At 38.6% G+C, this 21,761-nt stretch overlaps 1 protein-coding gene across 5 annotated transcripts in view; it reads right to left on the minus strand.

The window, feature by feature from the left end:
* Positions 1-21,761, minus strand: part of OSBPL9 (oxysterol binding protein like 9) — a 132,766-nt gene that overhangs the window by 64,491 nt on the left and 46,514 nt on the right. For all 5 annotated transcript variants that reach the window (XM_045858250.1, XM_045858242.1, XM_045858232.1 and 2 more), the window contains one exon: positions 7,585-7,661. In XM_045858250.1, coding sequence (XP_045714206.1) covers positions 7,585-7,661 — 77 coding nt within the window. The remainder of the gene's footprint in view (positions 1-7,584; positions 7,662-21,761) is intronic.

Here is a 21,761-nt window from a genome sequence, read left to right on the forward strand (position 1 = left end):
AGATGCTCAACTTATGGTAAACCTATCATAAGTTGAAACTATCATTAAGTTGAAAATGCATTCAATATGCCTATTTACCAAACATGTAACTTAGCCCAGCCGACTTTAAACGTGCTGAGAACACTTACATTAGCCTTCAGTTGGGCAAATCACCTAACACGACAATGAGTGCACTGCAGCAGGGGCGTCCAACCTAAAATGCAGCCCGACACAAAATCATAAATTTACTTAAAACATGATGAGATTTTTTTGTGATTACATGTCACAATGTATTTAATGTGTGGCCCAAGACAACTCTTCTTCTTCCAGTGTGGCCCAGAGACGCCAAAAGTTTGGACACCCGTGCTAGAGTATTGATCGTTGACCCTCGTAAGAGCATGGCTGGGGGCTGCGGCTCACTGCCACCACCCAGCACCACACACTGCTAGCAAGAGAAAAGATCAAAATTCAAAGCAAAGTTTCTACTGAATGTGTATCACTTTTGCACCATTGTAAAAAAACATAAATTGAACCACCCTAAATCAGGGCCCATCTGTATAAGCACACACTGAATCAGCTCAGTAACAACCTTAAATCCAAGTGCTACCAAGTTATTTCACTGCCCATGTTTTTGTTTATAATCAAGTTGGCACCGAGCACTTACTACTACTTGTCACAGAAGAGCCTGGATCATATAAATTACATGTGTGTGAAGTGAGATCCAACTGACCTCATGTCGTGTGCTGTACAAATGAAGGCTTCCCAGCAGTCAGAACAGAACAAAGTGCTGAGGTGGCAGGAGCAGCACATTCCGCAGTGGGGTGTGCATGCCAAACGTTAACAGAATCTGTACCCTGTCAGGACCATTTTCACACCGTAAGTAGTAATCTGTATGATATCTAGACCAACTGCTCTAATTCATTATATCTTGCACAATATAGAATACTGCAAACCCTACAGAATGTAAAATCCTAAATCTTTTTCCAATGATCAATCCCTGCCTGTATGGGAATATCACAGCAGGCAGTTGGTAGTACAGTTTACTAGTTAAAGAATCTGAAAGGTTTCCCTCCATTAATCCGTATCATCAAACATCCACTGAGTGCCTCTTACAGGCTAACAAGCGGAGTTTAAGAAGCTAAGCAGCCCCTCTGGCCTCTTTTCCAGGACTATCCTAATTTAGTTGAATGTAATCACATGAAAACATATCACAAGCTAACATACAAGTTTAGAATGAGTATGGGAAACTCAACTTCCATAGGAGTTGAAAGGAGAAAGAAGGTTTTAGTTGTCTTCTCTCATCCTCAGACTATCCAAATTGCAATTTGCAGATACCCACAGAGGAACAGAAAGAACAAGAAAAGGAAAGGAACAGAGGGAAGATGGAAAGAAGAGGAAAAGGTAGAAGATTTGCTCCAGATGAAGTCAGCCAATTAGAATGGAAAGAAGAATGGAATTAATATGTACAGAGTACCTTCTATGCATAAGGCATAATGTGTTAGGAATATTATATCTTACCACAACTACTTTACTGAAGTTTTATACCTATGTTTAAAGATCAGATAACTAAAGGTTAAGTATTTGCCCCAAATTACACAGCAAGTAAGGACAGAGCCAGAACCATGGCTCTAAATATACTAACTCCTAAGCCATATTTTGATACTTAGACAGTGTTTGTTGGGTTTTGCACAGGTATTATGGGGAATATACTATCCATAAGAAAGTTTTCTACCAAGCCTAATAAAACTTAAAATCTCAAGTTGGAGATGAGTTATATAATATTATATTAATAAAAGACATAATGCATGTAAAGCCCACACAACTGGTATTTAAGAAGTGCTCACGTATTAATTGCTGCTATTATTATTAAGAGCGGAATGTTACATGGGCTGCACAGAAGTGAAAATTACAGCAGAGGTTGAGGAGGTAAGAGATTTTTTTTTATTACAGTGATAAGAAAAAGGTGGCATGAAGAGGTAACATGTGTACTGGGTCTTGAATAATTGGAAAGGATCTTGTAGAGGCAAGTTTGAGGACTGGGGGTCGGGAGGATGTAGAGCAGCACAAGCAGAAGCTTGGAAGCAGGAAAGATCTCCGTGTGGAGCATCAGGTACATGCAGGGACAGGGGATGGAAAGGTAGCTTGGGGTCAAATCAAAGAGAGACTGAAATCCCCTTATAAGTTTAACTCCATCCTATAGGCAAATGTAATCCATTGAAGGTTTTTCACAGTTAATTATAGTTGCTCATTTATAGGATGAGGAAGAGAATCCAGGAATATTAGGAGTGCACCAGACATAGAGCTGGCAAGATGTAACGAAAACAATAGTTAAGTTAATGTGAGGGGAGGGGTGTAAGTGATTCTATTTAAAAAAGAAAAAAAAAAGAGTCCTCAGGTTTGATAGGTTAGAAATTACTCCTAAAAGGATTCTCAAATTTCAAACCTCCCTGGCTTAAAGAATAACGCTGTCATTAACAGAAAGAAAAATTGGATAAAGAGACAGGTTTGGGGAAGAAAGGGGTGATAGGCTCACTTTTAGCCATGTTGAGGTTGAGTTCCAGGGAAACTGCGAACTGGCAAAATCCAAAAGAAAAGCATGTAAGATGTAAAAATGGGGGGAGGAAATTTTAGCTGAACCCATGAAAATGGTGGGGCCTAATGAAGGGTAAAAGATTAAGGTCTTTGTCTCAAATGAAACATCGTGCAGTCAAGAGTACAGGTAAAGTGTTAACTTTGGGAAAGAGTAAGAATATTTTTCCTTCGAAATATGCAAAGCAGAGGAAGAAAGTGTAAGTGAAGTCAGTAAGAACTACTGAAGAAAAGGAAAGATCATTTTCTATAAGAAGAAAAGAGGCTCTAATTAGATTCTGAACACTAATGAAAAGATTCCACCGTAAGGATTTAACTGGAAATCAACAAGAAGTCAGTAAGAGGATTGTTAAATAGTTACAGATATCCAATAAAAGTTAGAAAAAATGTAAATTGTGGTATATATATACATATATAATATGCGGGCGGGGGGGGCGGCCGTGGTAAGCAGAATGCACACATGGCACAAAACATCCAGTGACAAGAAATTCTAAGGGTGACAGCAAAATCAACACTGAAGAAGATGACCACAAGCTCTACACTGAGGGGTGAGATAAATAAAACTGAAAGGTACTAAATGGCCAAGGAAAAATGGAGAACTAGAGCTCAGACCAAACGAGAGAAGAAAAGTTCGGAAGAAGTGGTAGAAGAGGATGAAGGTAAGAAAACTGTGACTAAAGAGAAAATACTTTTAAATTCAATATTATGGAGACATTGCAACAAGGCCAAAGCGGTATGTTCAATGGTTAACATCGAGATGAAACTCAATGAAAAGGAAGAAATGTAAATACCCTCTCCCACACCCACTGACAAGAGAGTTCCACGAGGGCCCATTCCACAGTGCCTGGGTATGTTACACATCTCAAAGTACTCAACAAACAACTATACATCATCTGTTTGTTCTTAAATTCCTTCATTATTTCTTCATTTAACTACCCATTATTGAGCCCTCTTAGAACGCCAAGTTCTGGGATGGGGAATGGTTGAGAGTTGTTGTATTAATAATGTCAACTAATATTTATTGATTTCTTATGACAGCTAGGCATTATTTCAACAAATTTTTATTTGACTCCTTTAATGGTCAAAACAACCTATGAAGTAGGTCCTTTCATTCTCCTCGTTTTATAGATGAGGACACTGGAACTCAGAGTAAATTCAATGTCGAGAGCTGGCGCCAAAGCCAGGTTCTTTCTCACCACACTTCACTAACTACAGGAAGAAGATCTTTACCTTTTTGTCAAATTAACATTTAATTACATATTTCTAAGTGTCCTATCCTCTGCATTAACTTTAGAAAAAATATATAAAGTACTTTTATGTACTGCATGTATTTTAAAATATCAAAACTATCATAGAGTCTAAGACTTCTCAACGTTATCTTTTTCTTCCTGTTATTGGCAAAGACACATAAGCTATCTTCTTAGTAAAAGCTCATAAATTCCAAAATTGGACCAAATTAGGTACCTGACCTTCAGGATTCTGCATTCTAACTGGGGAGGTAAGAGTTATATTATTGTATGTTACAAGATAAAGAGGAGGAAGACTTAGTGATGTGTGTGATGAGTATGGCATATTGTTTTGAATTTGGGGAATGGGTCAGTCAGCGGCAGGGCTCCACAAAAGAGGTCAGCCCTGAACTGGGCTTTGAAGAAAAGGAGCAGTATGCCTAAGCAGAACAGAGGCAGATGGCATTTCAGGTAGACAGAGCATCACATGCAAGAATGTGGAGACCAGAAATGAAGAGAAGTGTTCAGAGGAAAACGAGTAAGTGGCAGCACTCTAGCAGGTTTATGTAGGGGTACAGTGACATAAATATCAAGAAGAGTAAGCTGAGCCCTGACCAGTGTGGCTCGGTTAGGCATCATCCCACAAAGAGAAAGGTCTCAGGTTCAATTTCTGGTCAGGGCACACGCCTGGGTTGTGGGTTTGGTCCCCAGTTGGGGGATATGAGAAGTAATCAATCCATGTTTCTCTCTCACATCAATATTCCTCTCCCTCTCTTTTCCCCGCCTTCCCCTCTCTGTAAGAGTAAATAAATAAAATCTGGGAAAAAAAAAAAAAAAAAAGAAGAGCAGGCTGAGATTAGACCATGAATGTCAGTCTAGCCAACTGTGGAGGGAATTTCATCTGCCACATTTTGTCTAACAGGATTCTTAAATTACTTATCTTCATATAATACTGAATGTCAACAGTAACTGAAATTCTTTTTAAATTTTAAAAAACCACTTATCTTCTTACTAAATTGCAAATATGCTGAAATGATGCTACATTCATTTATTCAACTAATTACAAAAAACCCCTAAAGAAATTGGTTTTTAAAACCAACAATGAAGTTGCTTTTAAAAAGCACTGCACACCCTTGATCCTACCCTCTGTGGCTTTGTCCACGTGTCCTTTACACGTTCCTTGACAATCCTTCTCCTATTTTCCCCTATTATCTCTCTCCCCACTCCCCTCTGGCTACACTGTTAGTTTGCTATTTATTTCAATGCCCCTGGTTATATTTTGCTTGCTTGCTTGTTTTGTTGATTAGATCTCACTTACAGATGAGATCATATGGTATGTCTTTCACCATCTGGCTCATTTCACTTAGTATAACGCTCTCCAGATCCATCCATGCTGTTGCAAAGGGTAGAAGCTCCTTTCTTTCTTTCTGCCGAGTAGTAGTCCATCATGTAAATGTACCGCAGTTTTTTGAATCATTAATTTACTGGTGGGCACTTAGGTTGCCCCCAGCAGTTGGCTATTGTAAATCGTGCTGCTATGAACATTGGGGTACCTAGGTTCTTTTGAATTGGTGTTTCAGTGTACTTAGGGTATAATCCCAGCAGTGAAATTATTTAAGTCATTTCCACAATTATCTGAATCAAATCTGTACAGTAAGTTTCTTATTGTGTAAAGCTTCTCATGCTTCTACTCATATTTTGCTGTATAATTAATTCTTTTCGCCCAAATTTTTGAGGAAAAATAAGGTGCACATTATATATGGGTAGTACCTAAAATACTTTAAATTTGTTCTTGTGTTTTATAATTATTTGTTACGTAAAATGTTTTGTACCATATGTTCAGAAATAAATGCTAAAATTCCTTTATAATACAAAAACTAAGTATCGAAATATAAATAAAAAATTGAATTAAAAAGTTTTACAAAAGCATAGCTCATACAGTAATTTACAGATCTCCTAGTTCAGCTCATATTCACTTCTAAGTCTCTCTTTTTTATTTAAATTATATTATTGTTGTTCAATTACAGTTGTCTGCATTTTACCCCCACCACTTCCCCCCCAACCCAGTCAAACCCACCTCCCTCCCTTGCTTCCACCCTCCCCCTTGGTTTTGTCCGTGTGTCCTTTATAGTAGTTCCTGAAAACTCTTCTCCCCACTGTCCCCTCCCTGCTCCCCTCTGGCTATTGTTAGATTGTTCTTAATTTCAACTTCTAAGTCTCTTAATAACCACATCCTCAAATTATATTTTTAATGCTTCTACTTGAATATATTCAAGTGATGGGGAACTCACCATGTTATAGGATGCCTTATACCAGTGGTCCCCAAGCTTTCTGGCACCAGGGACAGGTTTCGTGGAAGACAATTCTTCCTCAGACCAGGGCAGGGTTGGGGGTGGGAGACAGGAGTTGGAGTTCAGGAGGTAATTCGAGCTGCCTCAACAGACAGGGAGTGGGGAGGTTATAGACTCTTGCCCTATACTACCTTGTCTATTCACACCAATTCCTCGTATAGGACACAGATATGTAGAAAAAAGGGGTGATAAAACATCAGTCTTGTATAATTCAATCTTGTAAATCAAAAGAAAATCCTCAGCCCTGGCTGGCATAGCTCAGTGGATTGAGCGCGGGCTGCGAACCAAAGTGTTGCAGGTTCAATTCCCAGTCAGGGTACATGCCTGGGTTGCAGGCCATGACCCCCAGCAACTGCACATTGATGTTTCTCTCTCTCTCTCTCTTTCTCCCTCCCGTCTCTCTCTCAAAATAAATAAATAAAATCTTTAAAAAAAAAAAGAAAATCCTCTATATGCCACAATGTATGCTCTTTCATTGGAGAATAAACATAAAAAATTATCTTCAGTATGGCAGAGTAGACACTTGGTGTTTTTGTCACTCAGCATCTTATGTTCATTATTCTAACTTTACTTGGGTTGGGGAGGGTGGGGATGGACCATCTTCAACACTATCAGCACTGTGTTTCCGGTGAAGCAGATAACATCTCAGCTCCAGGGGTGGAGCATATGACTCTGAAATTGTGATTGGTCAGGGTTGGGAAAATAACTGAAGCGAAGGTGATCAGCACTAATCCTATTAGTCCTATCACATCCGGAAACAACAATAATGGACTTGGATGGAGTCCCAACAAGGGTTGGCTGAAATTGCTGCAACCATCTTACCACTGAAAAGAGAGAACCTAAACAAAAATGAAGCCAACCCAGAAGAACTGGAATCGAGAAATGGAGACCGGGGGTCTGGGTCCTCATGACCTTGTTTAAGTGCCTACTTCAAACTACACCTAAGCCAGGTTTGCTTTTTTCTTAACCAGTTTGGGTTTTTTCTTTCACTTCCTTTTCAGGGGACCACCCAACACATGCGGTAATTGGCAAATCCTTTAACCAAAAAGTAGGTCAACTTCTCAGCAACAGATTAATGCATTGTACATAATTTAACAGATTAATGCGTTGTATATTAACAACAGATTAATGCATTGTATAATGATTGGTTATATTAATAACCAACTATAGAAACTAAATTTAAAAAAGGAATCTGGCATATTTTAACATAGCATTTCACTTTCAACATTGCCTTGTACTGTCTCGTTTCTAGATAAAAATCAGTATTTTACTATAATTTTACTATACATTATATATAACACTGTAAAGGTAAGAATAAGCAACTCAGAAATTCAAATTTGTCATTACATTATTATCACAGTTATTTAAGAAAACAGAAAACAAGACCAAAAAACCCCCCAAACTAATAAACTATCCAGAAGCCATGTAAAGGCTCTTACTTGAAGCTGAAGAGTATGTCGAAGAATTGTTTCTTCTAAGGCATGGATCCACTTCTCTCGCTCATCAGCATCACGTGCTGGAATAAAAGATTATAAAAATTAAAACCTTAATTTCTACAATATAGCTCTATTGAAAGTAAAAATTTTTAACCATTATGTTAATAGAGAATGTTTTTGTTGTGCCATTTTCCTAATAGGTTCACCCTTCTAACCTCCAAAATGCTGTCTACTTACAGAAATTTATAAAAAGAGGAATAAAATTGTTTTTCAATAGTAGACAAGTTCCCTTCCCACTGAGAACAACTAGAAAAGCTAGAATTATTTAAAAACAACTGGTTGAAGCCCTGGCTGGTGTAGCTCAGTGGATTGAGCGCGGGCTGTGAACCCAAGTGTCGCAGGTTCGATTCCCAGTCAGGGTACATGCCTGGGTTGCAGGCCATGACTCCCAGCAACCGCACATTGATGTTTCCCTCTCTCTCTCTCTCTCCCCCCCCACCCCCGCTTCCCTCTCTGAAAATAAATAAAAATTTAAAAACAGCTGGTTGAAGCTATCAGAAAATAACAAGGTACTAAACAATGAACAGGGCCAGATCTAGGAGAGGTCAAATATCTAGAAGATAAGCCTGGTATTTCAGGTCACTATAGGTATTGTAAATTCCAGGTGAGGAATTATAGACTGAGCAATAGCTTAAAAGCCTTGTCAACATGGGTGGGTAGAGGGTATATGAAAACACCATGTACTTTCTAACTCAATTTTTCTGTGAACCTAAAACTGCTCTAACATTGAAGTCTACTTAAAAGTAAAAATAAAATGCTTTGTAAGGCCAAAAGTTAGAAACTATAGCCCACCAACTGTGGGGCCTTTGGTAAACAGGTCATGTTTTGATTAGGCTCTCAAAGGACTGTACCTTGGGATTAAGAATAAAAGAATTAAAACAACTGCTCAGCCATCTGGGTGGCCCAGAAAAGTCATGATGCCTGAAATGGATTAAAACAACCCCAGGGAGTTAGTGACTCTAAGGCACCTGGCTAGCAAAAGCACATGAAAATCTTCTCTGCAAAAGAAAGCATCTTAGCCGCTAAATTATTTCTAAAAACAGTTTTCAGATACATAAGCAAAGGTAACCAAGGACACAATGAGACAAAACTACACATAAATGAAAACCAAGACAAGAGAAACAGGTTAAGGAGCTCCAGATGTTTGAACAAACAATCCCATGCTTTGGAAGTTACTATGCTTACTACATTCAACAAAAACTAGAAACTCTGACAGAGACTTAAAAACCATTCTATAAATGATACAGATTTTTACTTAAAATTTTTTCAATTATAAATAATATAGATTTTTAAAATAACATAAATCCTAAAGATAGTAATAAGCAAAATTAAGAACTCAATGATGAGTTTAACTGAAGATCAGATCAAATAAAGAGCAGAAGAAACTCATCAGAACAAAAAAGAATGAGTCAAAAGGATACAGAATGTAGAAGAAAGGGTAAGCAACATAGAGAGTGAGAGGATGTAACATCAATGTAATTGGAACACCAGACAAAGACAAAAGAAAAAATGGAAAAGCAGCACTTTTTGGCTGAGAATTTTTCAAAACAAATTAAAGACACTAAGCCACAGATTTCAGAAACCCTAAGAATTCCAAGAAGGATATTTGGTTTACAGCAAAAATTACTGTAAACCAAATATACAGAAAAAATCTTAAAAACAGCCAGGAAAGGGGTGGGGGTGGGGGCAGTGGGGTATAGGGGGCAGACATATTACTATATTACTTTCAAAGAAGCATCAATTAAATAGAGCTAAAGTCTCAAAAGAAACAATGGCAACAAGAAGACAATAGAGTAATACATTCAATGGTTGAAGGATATAACTTCCAATCTAGAATTCAGTGGAAAAAAAAAACTTTCAAGAATTAAAATAAAGTCACTTTCAGGCCAACACAAACAGGAAATTTGTCACCAGCAGACACTCAATGAAAATTTTAAAAGGCATCCTTCATGCATGAGGAATAATAATGGTGAGGGAAGGTGGTAGAAGTAGGAATGAATACAGAACAAAAAAAATCATGTTACATGGTAAAACTAAATAGTTACAAATATGGTAAGAGAGAACCAAAATGATTTCTGGGTGTTACCAATTAGATGGGAGATTATCACTATGAATTCATGGTTTTAAGTATATGTGTAAATAAATACATACACAAACATGGACATGGATATATGTGTATACACACATGTGCACATATACACAAACGTGCGTACATAACATTCATATATTCTGTAGCTCTGAGAGGTCCTGGACGCCATGATTCCCAACAGGAATAAGTACACCTGGCACCAGGTGTTGATTTCTAAATACCATTCCCTATTGAAAGGAACAGGGTTCCTTGGGAAAATTGTTGATTCCATAACTAAGACAGGGAAGGCATAAAATAAGCCTGAAACATCTTTTTTGTGTGTGGGCCAGAAAATAAGAAAGGAAATACTAAAAATATCATAGGGACATGTCAAAAGAAGACAAGTCAGTTTAAAGGGAATTCTACTGGCCAAAGCAAGGATAATTTGAGCATCAAAATAAATAATGATAGTAACGAATTTTAATCTGTTGAGTAAAACAGGAAAACCATGAGTTACTACTGATATACACATTGAAGGTTTGATGAGGAGTGGGATCTTAGCATAGCTTCAAAATACACCCCTACAAAATACTAATTAAGTAAGGAAAAAGGTAGTATTTAACAACAAAAGTCTGGCAGATACTGCCTTAGGTGATCAAAGTAGTTGTCATCAGTAATAGGACAAATTGAAATCATTTCAGTGATCTTTGGGCTAAAGATAATGTAATCTGAACCAAATCATAAAGAAACATCAGAAGAAAACAACCTGAAGGACATTCTACAAAATAATTATTCCATAAGCTTTAGAAGTGTCAAGGTCATAAAAGTCAAGGAAAGACTAAGAAACTGTTCCAGATTAAGAGAGACTGGAGAAAGAACTAAATGCAGGATGTGATTCTGAATCATATCCTCTCGCTATAACCGACATTTCTGGGACAACTGGCAAAATTCGAATAGAGTAAGGATTGATTGGTATTAATGGATCTGATTTTAATGGTTGTATAGAGTGTATACAGGAAAATTTCCTTGTTTGCAGGAAATATACAGTAAAGCATTCGGGGGTTATGGGACAGACATGTAGCAATTTACTGAAAAACAAAATGGTTCTATGGGGAGTTGTTCTTTGTACTATACTTATCATAACTTTTCTGTAAGATTCTTTCAATTTTTAAAAAATTATACCTAGCCCTGGCTGGCATGGTTCAGTGGATTGAGTGCCGGCCTGTGAACCAAGGGGTCACTGGTTCAATTCCCAGTCAGGGCACATGCCTGGGTTGTGGGCCAGGTCCCCACTAGCAGGCACTCAAGAGGCAACCACACATTGATGTCTCTCTCCCTCTCCTTCCTCTCTTCCCCTCTCTAAAATAAATAAATAAACCTTTAAAAATTATACTTAAAACATTATGATAAATCAAGGAAGACATAAATAAATGAAAGTATCATTTTATGGATTTAAAGATTCAATATTATAACAATTTTCAAATTGATCTATAGATTAAATGCAAAGTAAGTTAAAATTCCAAAAGGCATTTTTGGAATTTGTCAAGTTGATTACAAATACAAATGTACAAAAGGTTAAGAATAGTAAAGGCTTTCTTGAAAACAGAGAAGTATTCTTAGAGGGTTTACTCAATTAAATATGAAGTCTTAATTATAAATCTACACTAATTAAGAAAATGTAATATTGGAGCAAAGACAGATAAATAAACCAATAAATAGAGCCCAGAAACAGGCCCACTCATACATATAGACACCTGCTTTGTGACAAATGTGGCACCAAGAAGAATAAAGTAAAAAAATAATCTTTCAATAAATGGTGCTAAGACAAAACTTTTAAGAAATGAAGCCTGACCTTACCTTGTACTATATACAAAAATCAATTTTAGGTGATTCCTTAATTCTCAAGTGTGAAAGAAAACCAATAGTTTCCAGAATGCAAAACAGGAGAATATCATCATAACCTTGGGATAGAAAAGAAGCTTCTTTAAAAAAAAAAGGGGGGGGGGGACTTATTTATTTATTTTAAGAGAGAAGAGGAAAAAGGAAGGAGAGAAGAGAGGGAGAGAAACATTGACTGGTTATCTCTAGTACATGCCCCCACCAGGGACCGAACCTGCAACTCAGGTATGTGCCCTGACCGGGAATCAAACCAGTGACCTTTTGCTTTGTAGGCTGATACCCAACAAACTGAGCCACAATCATCAGAGGGAAAAAAAAGCTTCTTTTTAATTTTATTTTATTTTAATCATTGTTCAATTACAGTTTTCTCCTTTTTACTCCCAATCCAGCCCCCCCCACCCCTCCCCACTTCCCTCCCATTACCACCCTCCCCTTAGTTTATGACCATGTGTCCTTTAAGTTTGTTCCCGTGAACCCTTCCCACTATCCCCTGAAATTCCCTCTACTCTCTTCTGTGGGCACTGTCAGCCTGACCTCTATTTCAGTGTCTTTGGTTATATTTTGCTTGTTTCTTTGTTTTGTTGTTTATGATCCTGTTAAAGGTGAGATCATATGGTATTTGTCTTTCACTGCCTGGCTTGTTTCGCTTAGCATAATGTGGGAAAAAAAGCTTCTTAAACAGGATATGAAACTCCTAATTATAAAGAAAATAACTGATAAATTTAACTATCAATACATCAAAGTTAAGATTTTTGGTTCATCAAAAGACACCATTTAGAGAATGTCATACTAAGTCACTGTGATACACAGAGTTAAAAAATATGAACTTTACATCCCTGTCCGGGTAGCTCAGTTGTTGAGAGTGGTGCCCCAACACACCAAGGTTTCGAATTTAATACCCAGTCAGGGCACATACAAGAATTAGCCAATCACCTGGCTGGCGTAGCTCAGTGGATTGAGCGTGGGCTGCAAACCAAAGCATCACAGGTTCGATTCCCAGTCAGGACACATGCCTGGGTTGCAGGTGCACGGCCCCCAGCAACCGCACATCGATGTTTCTCGCTCTCTCTTTCTCCCTCCCTTTCCTCTCTAAAAATAAATAAATTAATTTTTTTAAAAAATTAACCAATCAATGCATAAATAAGTGGAACACCAAATCAATTAAGTCACTGTCTGTCTGTCTGTCTGTCTCTCCCTCCTTCCCCACCCCTTCCCTTTTCCCTGTCTCTAAAATCAATTATTTTAAAAAATTTGACTCTACAGACAAAGGAAAACAAATACCATACGGTTTCACATATATGTGGGATCTAGAGAATGAAATAAATGAACAAACAAAAACAGACTCATGGCCACACAGCACAAACTGATAGTTGCCAGAGAGGAGGAGGACTGGGGGTTGGGGGGGCAGGTAGGCAACGAAGGGACAGGGATTGAGAAGCACAAATTGGTAGTTATAAAATAGTCATGGGGGAGTAAAGTTCTGCATAGAGAATACAGTCAGTAATATTGTAATAACTATGTACGGTGCCAGGTGGATACTTACTTGGCACCTGGTGGGTACTTTGTAAATATGTAACTGTCTAATCACTATACTATGCACCTGAAATTAATATACAGTAATATTGAATGCCAACTATAATTAAAAATAAAATTAAAAGAAAAAGAACATGGACTCTAGAGCCTGAATTCCTAGGTTCAACTGTGAGCTTAGCTATTTATTAACCATATGTCTTTCAACAAGTTGCTTAACCTTTCTAAAGCCTCAGTGTCCTCATTTCTAAAATGAGGATAGTAATAGTATCTATCTCATAAGATGACTGTAGATTTTAAATAAGTTAATACTAATCTAACACATAGAAAGGTACCAAGTTCACCAGATTCTTCCTTGATAGAGTTAGTCCCACTCTCTATCCTTTCTTTCAATTCCTACTGACAACATGCTGGTTCATGCACTCCTACAGTCTCTTGCCTATAAACAAAATACCACCACAAATGTAGTACATGCACTAGCTCCTGCTGTCTCCAACACAGCCTGCATACCTCACTCGGAATGCTGTTTCCATCAAAACCCTCAGCATTCTCCCATGTCCCGTAGAATTCACCTAACTCCCGAACAGTAAAAACCCTCCACATCTTCTATTTCATGCCTCTTTTACAGGAACCAAACCATCTTTACATTTACCTATTAACATTCTTAACTGAGTGATCTTCCCTCTCATGGCATACTTCCCCCTCTCAAACTGTAGCACGGACTCTACCCTCCTTCCCATCTATCTAAACCCCACATCCCTCAGAACAAGGGATCTTGGTTCTCCTCAAGGAAGCCTTACCTAACTAGTACAAAAGTAGTGATCTGTAGGGAATGACTTCCCATGGCGTGGAAATGTAGCTCAGCCTCCATGTGGAAAACCAGTGGGGAGCGAGTGGCACATAGGACCACGCCTACAGAGAGGTTTTCCCGTGGGGAATCAGGCCTGCATTGTACCCAGACTGCTATGAGGCTTGCTTTTGCTAAAACTCCCTCACCCTAAATTGAGGCAGCAAGGGCTCACTGCACCTTCCTAAAATCTGAGCTAAACCTCCCAAGTATGGAGTGTGACCAGTTCAACCACTTTTCCCCTTGGTCTGCAACATCCTTCTCTTTGAAGTAATTAGCAACATTCTTTCCTCTGTTGTCTGTAAAAGGTAATCACCTGCAGCAAACCCGTGCATAATAAATGAGGACTACCCTCCATGTAATATACCCAGAGAAGCAATAAAAGCCTGTCGAGGTGGGGTTTGGGGCTCTCTCACTTAGAGTGCAGCCACGCCGTCCCTTTTTCTCCAGAGGACTTCTGCTGTCCGTGTGTATTTGTTCACTAGCAGCCACAACATACATGGATCCTGCAGGCCAGGATCCGCGTCAGTGATCTCTCTCTCCTTTGAACTCCTACAGGACTTTTAAATGCCAATTATTCTTTGATCAAGTATTTACTTACTACCTATAAAGTTGAAATTTTATACTGCCCCCACACTGTTATTTACACTTTTCACATGTTTATGTTTTATATCTATGGTTAAAATTTCAGTTATCTGATAACAACCATACTGTTTAACATAGTACTAGATATATCCACCCATCCCTTCCATGTTACCGTCTGTCCATCCATCCATCTATCCATCCACCCACCCATTTATTGCATAATTACTGTATACCAAGTACTGTGTAGAAACTAGGGATATAAGTTCAAATAAGAGCCAGGCCCTGCCTTTAAGACAGGCATCAAGTGACAGAGAGATACATTTGTAAACTGACAGCTGCTACTATACAGAATGACTGATATGACCAGAGAGGAAATCAGTGTAAGCATAGAGTTCAAAACCTATCACAAGGAAGTGTGTGTTTGTGGAGATGAATTTGGGGAAGGCTTATGGAGCAAGGAGATCGGAGTTGAGCTTTAAAAAATGAGTAGAAATTAGAGTCAAAGGTTCAAGTGTGGGTGTGGATGTGGGAGGGATGGAGGGAGGGAAAAGGAAGGGGGCGAAGAGAGGTGTGGGAGGGGGTCACTGATAGGGAGCCATTCAAGGTAAAGAGGACAGAATAGAATAAGCAAAGGCAAATGTGTGACAAATTACTATATGAAGATATAGGACTAAACAGAAAATACAGCCCATGCTTTGCTATTTTTTCTAGTGCTGATCTTATGAAGTCATCAATACCATCTGAATATTCATTTTAACACCTTCAAATTGGAGGCTTGCTGCACAAAGATGATATATAGACCAATGGAACAAAAGAAGAGAGCCCAGAAATAAACCCTTATATGTAAGGCCAAATAATAAACAGAAAAACAAGGGTGCCAGGACCACACAATGGGGAAAAGACAGTCTCGTCAACAAATGTTACTGGGAAAACTAGACATCCACACATTCCAAAGAATGAAGATGGACCCTTACTTTATACCAGGTATAAAAATTCATCAAAATGGATGAAACACCTAAACGTCAAACCTAAAACAATGAAATTCCTAGAAGAAAACATAGGGGGTATCTTCAGAACATTGGATGTGGCAAATATTCCTTAGATATGACACCAAAAGCAGAGGCAACAGAATTTTAAAAAATAGACAAATGGAACCACAATGAACTTAAACAGTTCCGGGTATCAATCCTCTGTTGATCCTCTGTTGATTGTATCAAGGAAACAATCAACAGAGAAAAAAGGCAACCTATGGGAATGGTAGAAAATTCTGCAAGTCATATACCTGATAAGAGGTTAACATCTAGAGAATATACTGTATAAGGAACTTCTCACACACAATAACAACAACAACAAACTTGATTTTAAAAAAAAAGCAAAAGAGTTAACAGATATTTGCCAAAGAAGACATATAAGCAGTCAGTGAGCACATGAAAAGATGCTCAACATCACTAATCATTACGGAAATGCAAACCAAAACACAATGAGATATCACCTTTCACCCATGAAGATGGCCACTCAAAATGGCCATCCATTGATGTTCTTTAAAAGAACAGAAGTAGTAACTGTTAGGAAGGATACAGAGAAGTTGGAATCCTTGTGCCCTGTTGATGGGAATGTGAAACGGTACAACCATTATGGAAAACAGTATAGAGGTTCCTCAGAAAATTAAAAACAGGAATACCATACAATCCAGCAATCTCACTTCTGGTTACACAGTGAATCCAAAGAAATTCAAAGCAGAATCCCAAAGACACAGTTGCACATCCGTGTTCACTGCAGCATTATTCACAATAATCAAAGGTGGATGAACTCAAATGTTTATTGACAGATGAATGGATAAAGAAAATGTGGCATATATATACAATGGAATATGGTGCAGCATTAAAAAATAAGGAAATTCTAGCCCTGGCTGGCGTAGCTCAGTGGATTGAGCGTGGGCTGTGAACCAAAGTGTCGCAGGTTCGATTCCCAGTCAGGGCACATGCGTGGGTTGCAGGCCATGACCCCCAGCAACCGCACATTGATGTTTCTCTCTCTCTCTCTATCTCCTTCCCTTCCCTCTCTAAAAATAAATAAATAAAATCTTAAAAAAAAAAATAAGGAAATTCTGACATATGCTACAACATGGACATATCTTGAGAACATTATATGAGGTGAAAGAAGCCAGTCACAAAATGACAAACATTGTATCAGTCTACTCACATGAGGTCCCTAAAGCAGTCAAAACTATAGAAACGGGAAGGGGAAATGTGATCACGAAGGGCTGGGGAGAAAGGGTAAGAGGAATCGGTGTTTAACTGATACAGATTTCAGTGTTACAGGATTAAAAGTTCTAGAGACTGTTGCACAACAATGTGAATATACTTAATGTTACTCAAAAATGGTTGAGTTGGTAAATGTAATGTCTTGTGTTTATAATTAAAAAATAAATTGGGGGCTTGGGCTAAATTGCCCTTCCCAGCTGAAAATTCAATATTCTATTATCCTGACTAACCTAGTCCCACCTTCTCCCATTCTCCCATGAGCCAGTAAACAAACCTGTGTTCTGCTGGATCTACCAGGGAAGTACATTTGTCCATATGAAGTACCAATGAAGTGCATGGTTATTTACTCAATCATAATAAATTATTTGTTCACATGAGAAGTAAGAACACAGTAATGATATACAATTCACAAACCACATGCTGAGGATGCTCTCTAGAAGTAAAATTAAACTTTTGAACAAATCCCTAGTAATGGTCCAATTTAATTAGTGAAAACAACTTTTAAATAGTACATATGTTCCTTATACACATAAAGAAAGGTTAACTCTTCCTGCCTCTTTTTATAAAGTTTATATACCGTACTTTGCTGTGTATAATGCGCTCCTGTGTATAATGCATGCCCACATTTTTGTGAGCATTATACATGGGATTATTACACCCATGGAATGTACTCATTACACCCATGCATAATGCACATCCTTATTTTTCCCTTAAAAATTTGGGCAAAAAAGGGCACATTATACATGGCAAAATACGGTATTCAACTTATCTCTAGAATTCTTATCTCTAGCTCCTACCTCATTACATTTTCAAGCTCTCTTTCCATTCTCTGAGCCAGCAAGCTCTAAATTTTGTTTGGCTCTGACCCACAATAAATGCAATTTGTAAAATGACACAGTTCACAAATACATATACACGTATATGTGTACACAGACATATACATATAAAACTGGAACATTAGTTTCACAAAACAATGTTTGCTTTTACTACATGCCATACACATTGATATTTCCCCTCTGCTGTATTTCACCTTTTTAAAAATGCTGATCTTGGTCCACCAAATAGGATTCACAAACCATGGTGAATTGCCATCTACAGTGTGGAAAACACTTCTCTATGCCACTCCAATGCCCCACAAAGCTACTGCTTTTCAGTATCTGTTAAGCAGCATAGGATAAAGACTTAAGAAGGCTGGCTCTGATGCATCGTAGCTTTGTCCTTATTCACCCAGACCTTGAGCATGTTACTTAAACTCTCTGAGCTTTATTTTCTCATCTATAATGAGGATGATACTACTACCTATGGGGATGATAACAGTACCTAGATCTTACAAGGTTGTTGTAGGATTTAAATGAAATCATTAATCTCTACAATACCACAGTGCCTGACATATACTAAAATATCCCCATATTATTATCCCACAGAGCCTTAAGAGAAAACAAGTTCTACTAATAATCTAATAAATGATTAGACAGAAAAAATGAGTAGGGAAGGGATTACTGATAAATTCTTATTTCTAATAATGACTGGTTTACATAGAAACAACATAAAGTGCACAGAAGGAAAAACAATATCCATCCAGGAAATAAAATACTGACATTTTCAGGATTTTATTCACATTCCATAGTCTTTCACATAATTGAAGTAGGTTTTAAGACAAGTTTCTAAAACTCCTATACCTTGCTGTTCCTGATCCACACTTAAGAATCTGTTCTCTTAGTCACATTTTCTTCTCCAAGACATACAGCAACTATGAATAAATTACTGCTTGTTCATGAAAGGAAGTGGTTATTTACCTGTTCTGTAATTGAAGTAAAAAAAAAAATAGCCTCTATAATCAGGAAAGCTTCCTTTTCTCTGGAAGTTATTGTGAAATGAAAACATTATGCAAAAACAATATTTACAAGATTAAGTGCTGAGTAACTGCTCAAAATCTATGGAGCCTCAATTCACATCTGGTATTGTGTTGGAGATATAAGCAAGGATAAGGCAGACCATAATCTCAAGTAATTTGGTCCCCTGAAAAGTACAATCACTTGGTTTGGTAGTACACTGTTCGGTGGGGGGTTATCTTCGCACATTCTAATGGCCTCTAGTATTTGCTTATTAGAAGCCTATGCATTCTTCTAGGCTATGCTAAAATGTCATCTTACCCACACATGTTGCTCATGATAAGAGGATCTGCTCTGTCTTTCCTTAAATTTATTCAAGTGTTTCAATACTCAGGTAGCATATAAATATGTGTCATATACTAGTCATTGTCTTAGGCATTAGGAGCACAACTTTGAGCAACAGTTTATAACTCCAGTCCAGCCAATAATCAGAGTCCAAATCTACCTTTCCTATCTTAATTCCCAATGTACTCCTCTATGAACCACTCAATTTCAGTTACACTATACTTAATGCTCACATGACTCAAGTTCCCAGCTTTTGCTCAAGGTGTTCCCTCAGCTGAAATGCCTGAGTCTTGTCTCTGTGTAAATAATAAAAGCTAACTCTATTAAGCATTTAATTTGTGTCAGCATGGTCTGATACATATGTCTAAACATTTAACCTGTATTAACTAATTAAATCCTCACAAACAATACTGATGATTGGTATTATTATTATCTTCATTTTCCAGACTATAGACAGAGAAATTTAGCATTTTTCAATAATGACCGAAAACTTCCCTAGTCTCGTGAAGGAAAATGCCACACAGGTCCAGGAAGCTCAGGGAGTCCTGAACAAGATGGCCCCAAAGAGGCCCACACAGAGACACATCGTAATTACAATGACAAAGCTTAAAGACAAGGAGAGAATTCTAAAGGCTGCAAGAGAAAAGCAGGTAGTTACCTACACGGGAGCTCCAACTAGATTGTCATCATTCTCAACAAAAACATTTCAAGCCAAAAGGGAGTGGCAGGAAATATTCAAGGTGATGAGAAGCAGGGACCTACAACCAAGGCTGCTTTACCCAGCAAGGCTATCACTTAAAACTGAAGGAGAAACAGCTTCCCAGATAAGAAAAAGCTAAAGGAGTTTGTTAACACCAAACCAGTACTGCAACAAATGTTAAAGAGCTTACTTTAAGAAGAAAAAGAGATCGACTTCCGGCAAGATGGAGGAATAGGTGGACGCACCGTACCTCCTCGCACAACCAATATTAGAAAAACAATAATTTACAGACAGAATATCACTCAGGACTGACAGGATTTATCTGAATGGAAGTCGGACAGCCAAGAAGTTGAAGTAGACCCGTACATCCAGACTGGTAGGAGACGACGAGCCCGGCGGGCGCGGGGCTGGCGCAGGTCGGCGGCACGCGGAGGTCGGGGAAAATTTGGCACGAAATCGGCGCGACAGCCATCCGGGGCGCAAGAACGCAGCGGTGGACCCTGAGTACGCAAGCTGCAGCTGCCGGACCCAGTGGGGCAGCGATAGTGGACCAGGGCAGAGCTCGCAGCCCAGGATCCCAGAGAAGGGTCTGAGCCCAGGAGAACAGAACTACCATTGTTCCCTCCCGCCCCTGCCCCCACCCCCACATATAACGTCACAATCTAGCGACTGGGGTGCCCAGCCCGGGTGAACACCTAAGGCTCCGCCCCCCACCATAACAAGAGCGACCAGACCGAGAAAAAAAAAAAAAAAGGAGAGACAGGGAAAGACATGTTACCAACAGACAGATCAGTCCCCCAGGACTCATCCTTTTGAGCGATCAAGAAATAGCCAATCTATCAGATGCACAGTTCAAAACACTGGTGATCAGAAAGCTCACGGAATTGGTTGATTTGGGGCACAATTTAGATGAAAGGATGCAGGTTACCATAAAAGAGATGCAGGAAGATACGCAGAGGAAGCCAATAGTGAAAGGAAGGAATCTGAGTCTCAAAACAATAAAGTGGACCAGAAGAAAGATAGAATCAACCAAGCAGGAAAGCATGACGAAATAAAAATTCAAAAAAATTGAGGAAAAGCTTAAGAGCATCCAGGATACCTTTAAACATTCCAACATCCAAATTATAGGGGTACCAGAATGGGAAGGGGGAAAGCAACAGATTGAGCACGTATTTGAACAAATAATAAAGGAGAACTTCCCCATTCTCGCAAAGGGAACAGTCTTCCAAGAAATCCAAGAAGCTCAGAGAGCCCCAAAGAAGTTGGACCCAAGAAGAAACACACCAAGGCACATCATAATAATTACATTAGCCAAGGTAAAAACGAAGGAGAGAATCCTAGAAGCAGCAAGAGATAAGGGGACAGTAACCTACAAAGGAGTACCCATCAGACTGTCAGCTGATTTCTCAAAAGAGGCCTTACAGGCAAGAAGGGGCTGGAAAGAAATATTCCAAGTCATGAAAGACAAGGACCTACATCCCAGATTGCTCTATCCAGCAAAGTTCTCATTTAGAATGGAAGGGAAGATAAAGTGCTTTTCAGATAAGGTCAAGTTAAAGGAGTTCATCATCACCAAGCCCTTATTTTATGAAATGCTAAAGGGACTTATCTAAGAAAAGAAGATAAGGAAAAAGACATGTATAGTAAAAGGACAGCAAACTCACAATTATTAACAACCACACCTAAAGCAAAACCAAAAGAAACTAAGTAAACAACTAGAACAGGAACAGAACCACAGAAATGGAGGGCACATGGAGGGCTAGCAGCAGGGGGTGGGAGGAGGAGAGAGGGGGAAAAGGTGTAGAGAATAAGTAGCATAGATGGTAGGTAGAAAATAGACAGGGGGAGGGCAAGAATAGTATGGGAAATGTAGAAGCTAAAGAACTCATAAGTATGACACACGGACATGAACTAAAGGGGGGGAAGGTGGGTGGGAGAGGGGGTACAGGGTGGAGGGGAGAGAAGGGGGGAAATGGGACAACTGTAATAGCATAATCAATAAAATATATTTAAAAAAAAGAAGAAAAAGAAAAAAAAAGAGGAAAATACT

The sequence above is a fragment of the Phyllostomus hastatus genome, unplaced genomic scaffold (assembly GCF_019186645.2).
Source record: "Phyllostomus hastatus isolate PE091 unplaced genomic scaffold, TTU_PhHast_1.1 phas_contig_147, whole genome shotgun sequence".
NCBI lineage: Eukaryota > Metazoa > Chordata > Mammalia > Chiroptera > Phyllostomidae > Phyllostomus > Phyllostomus hastatus.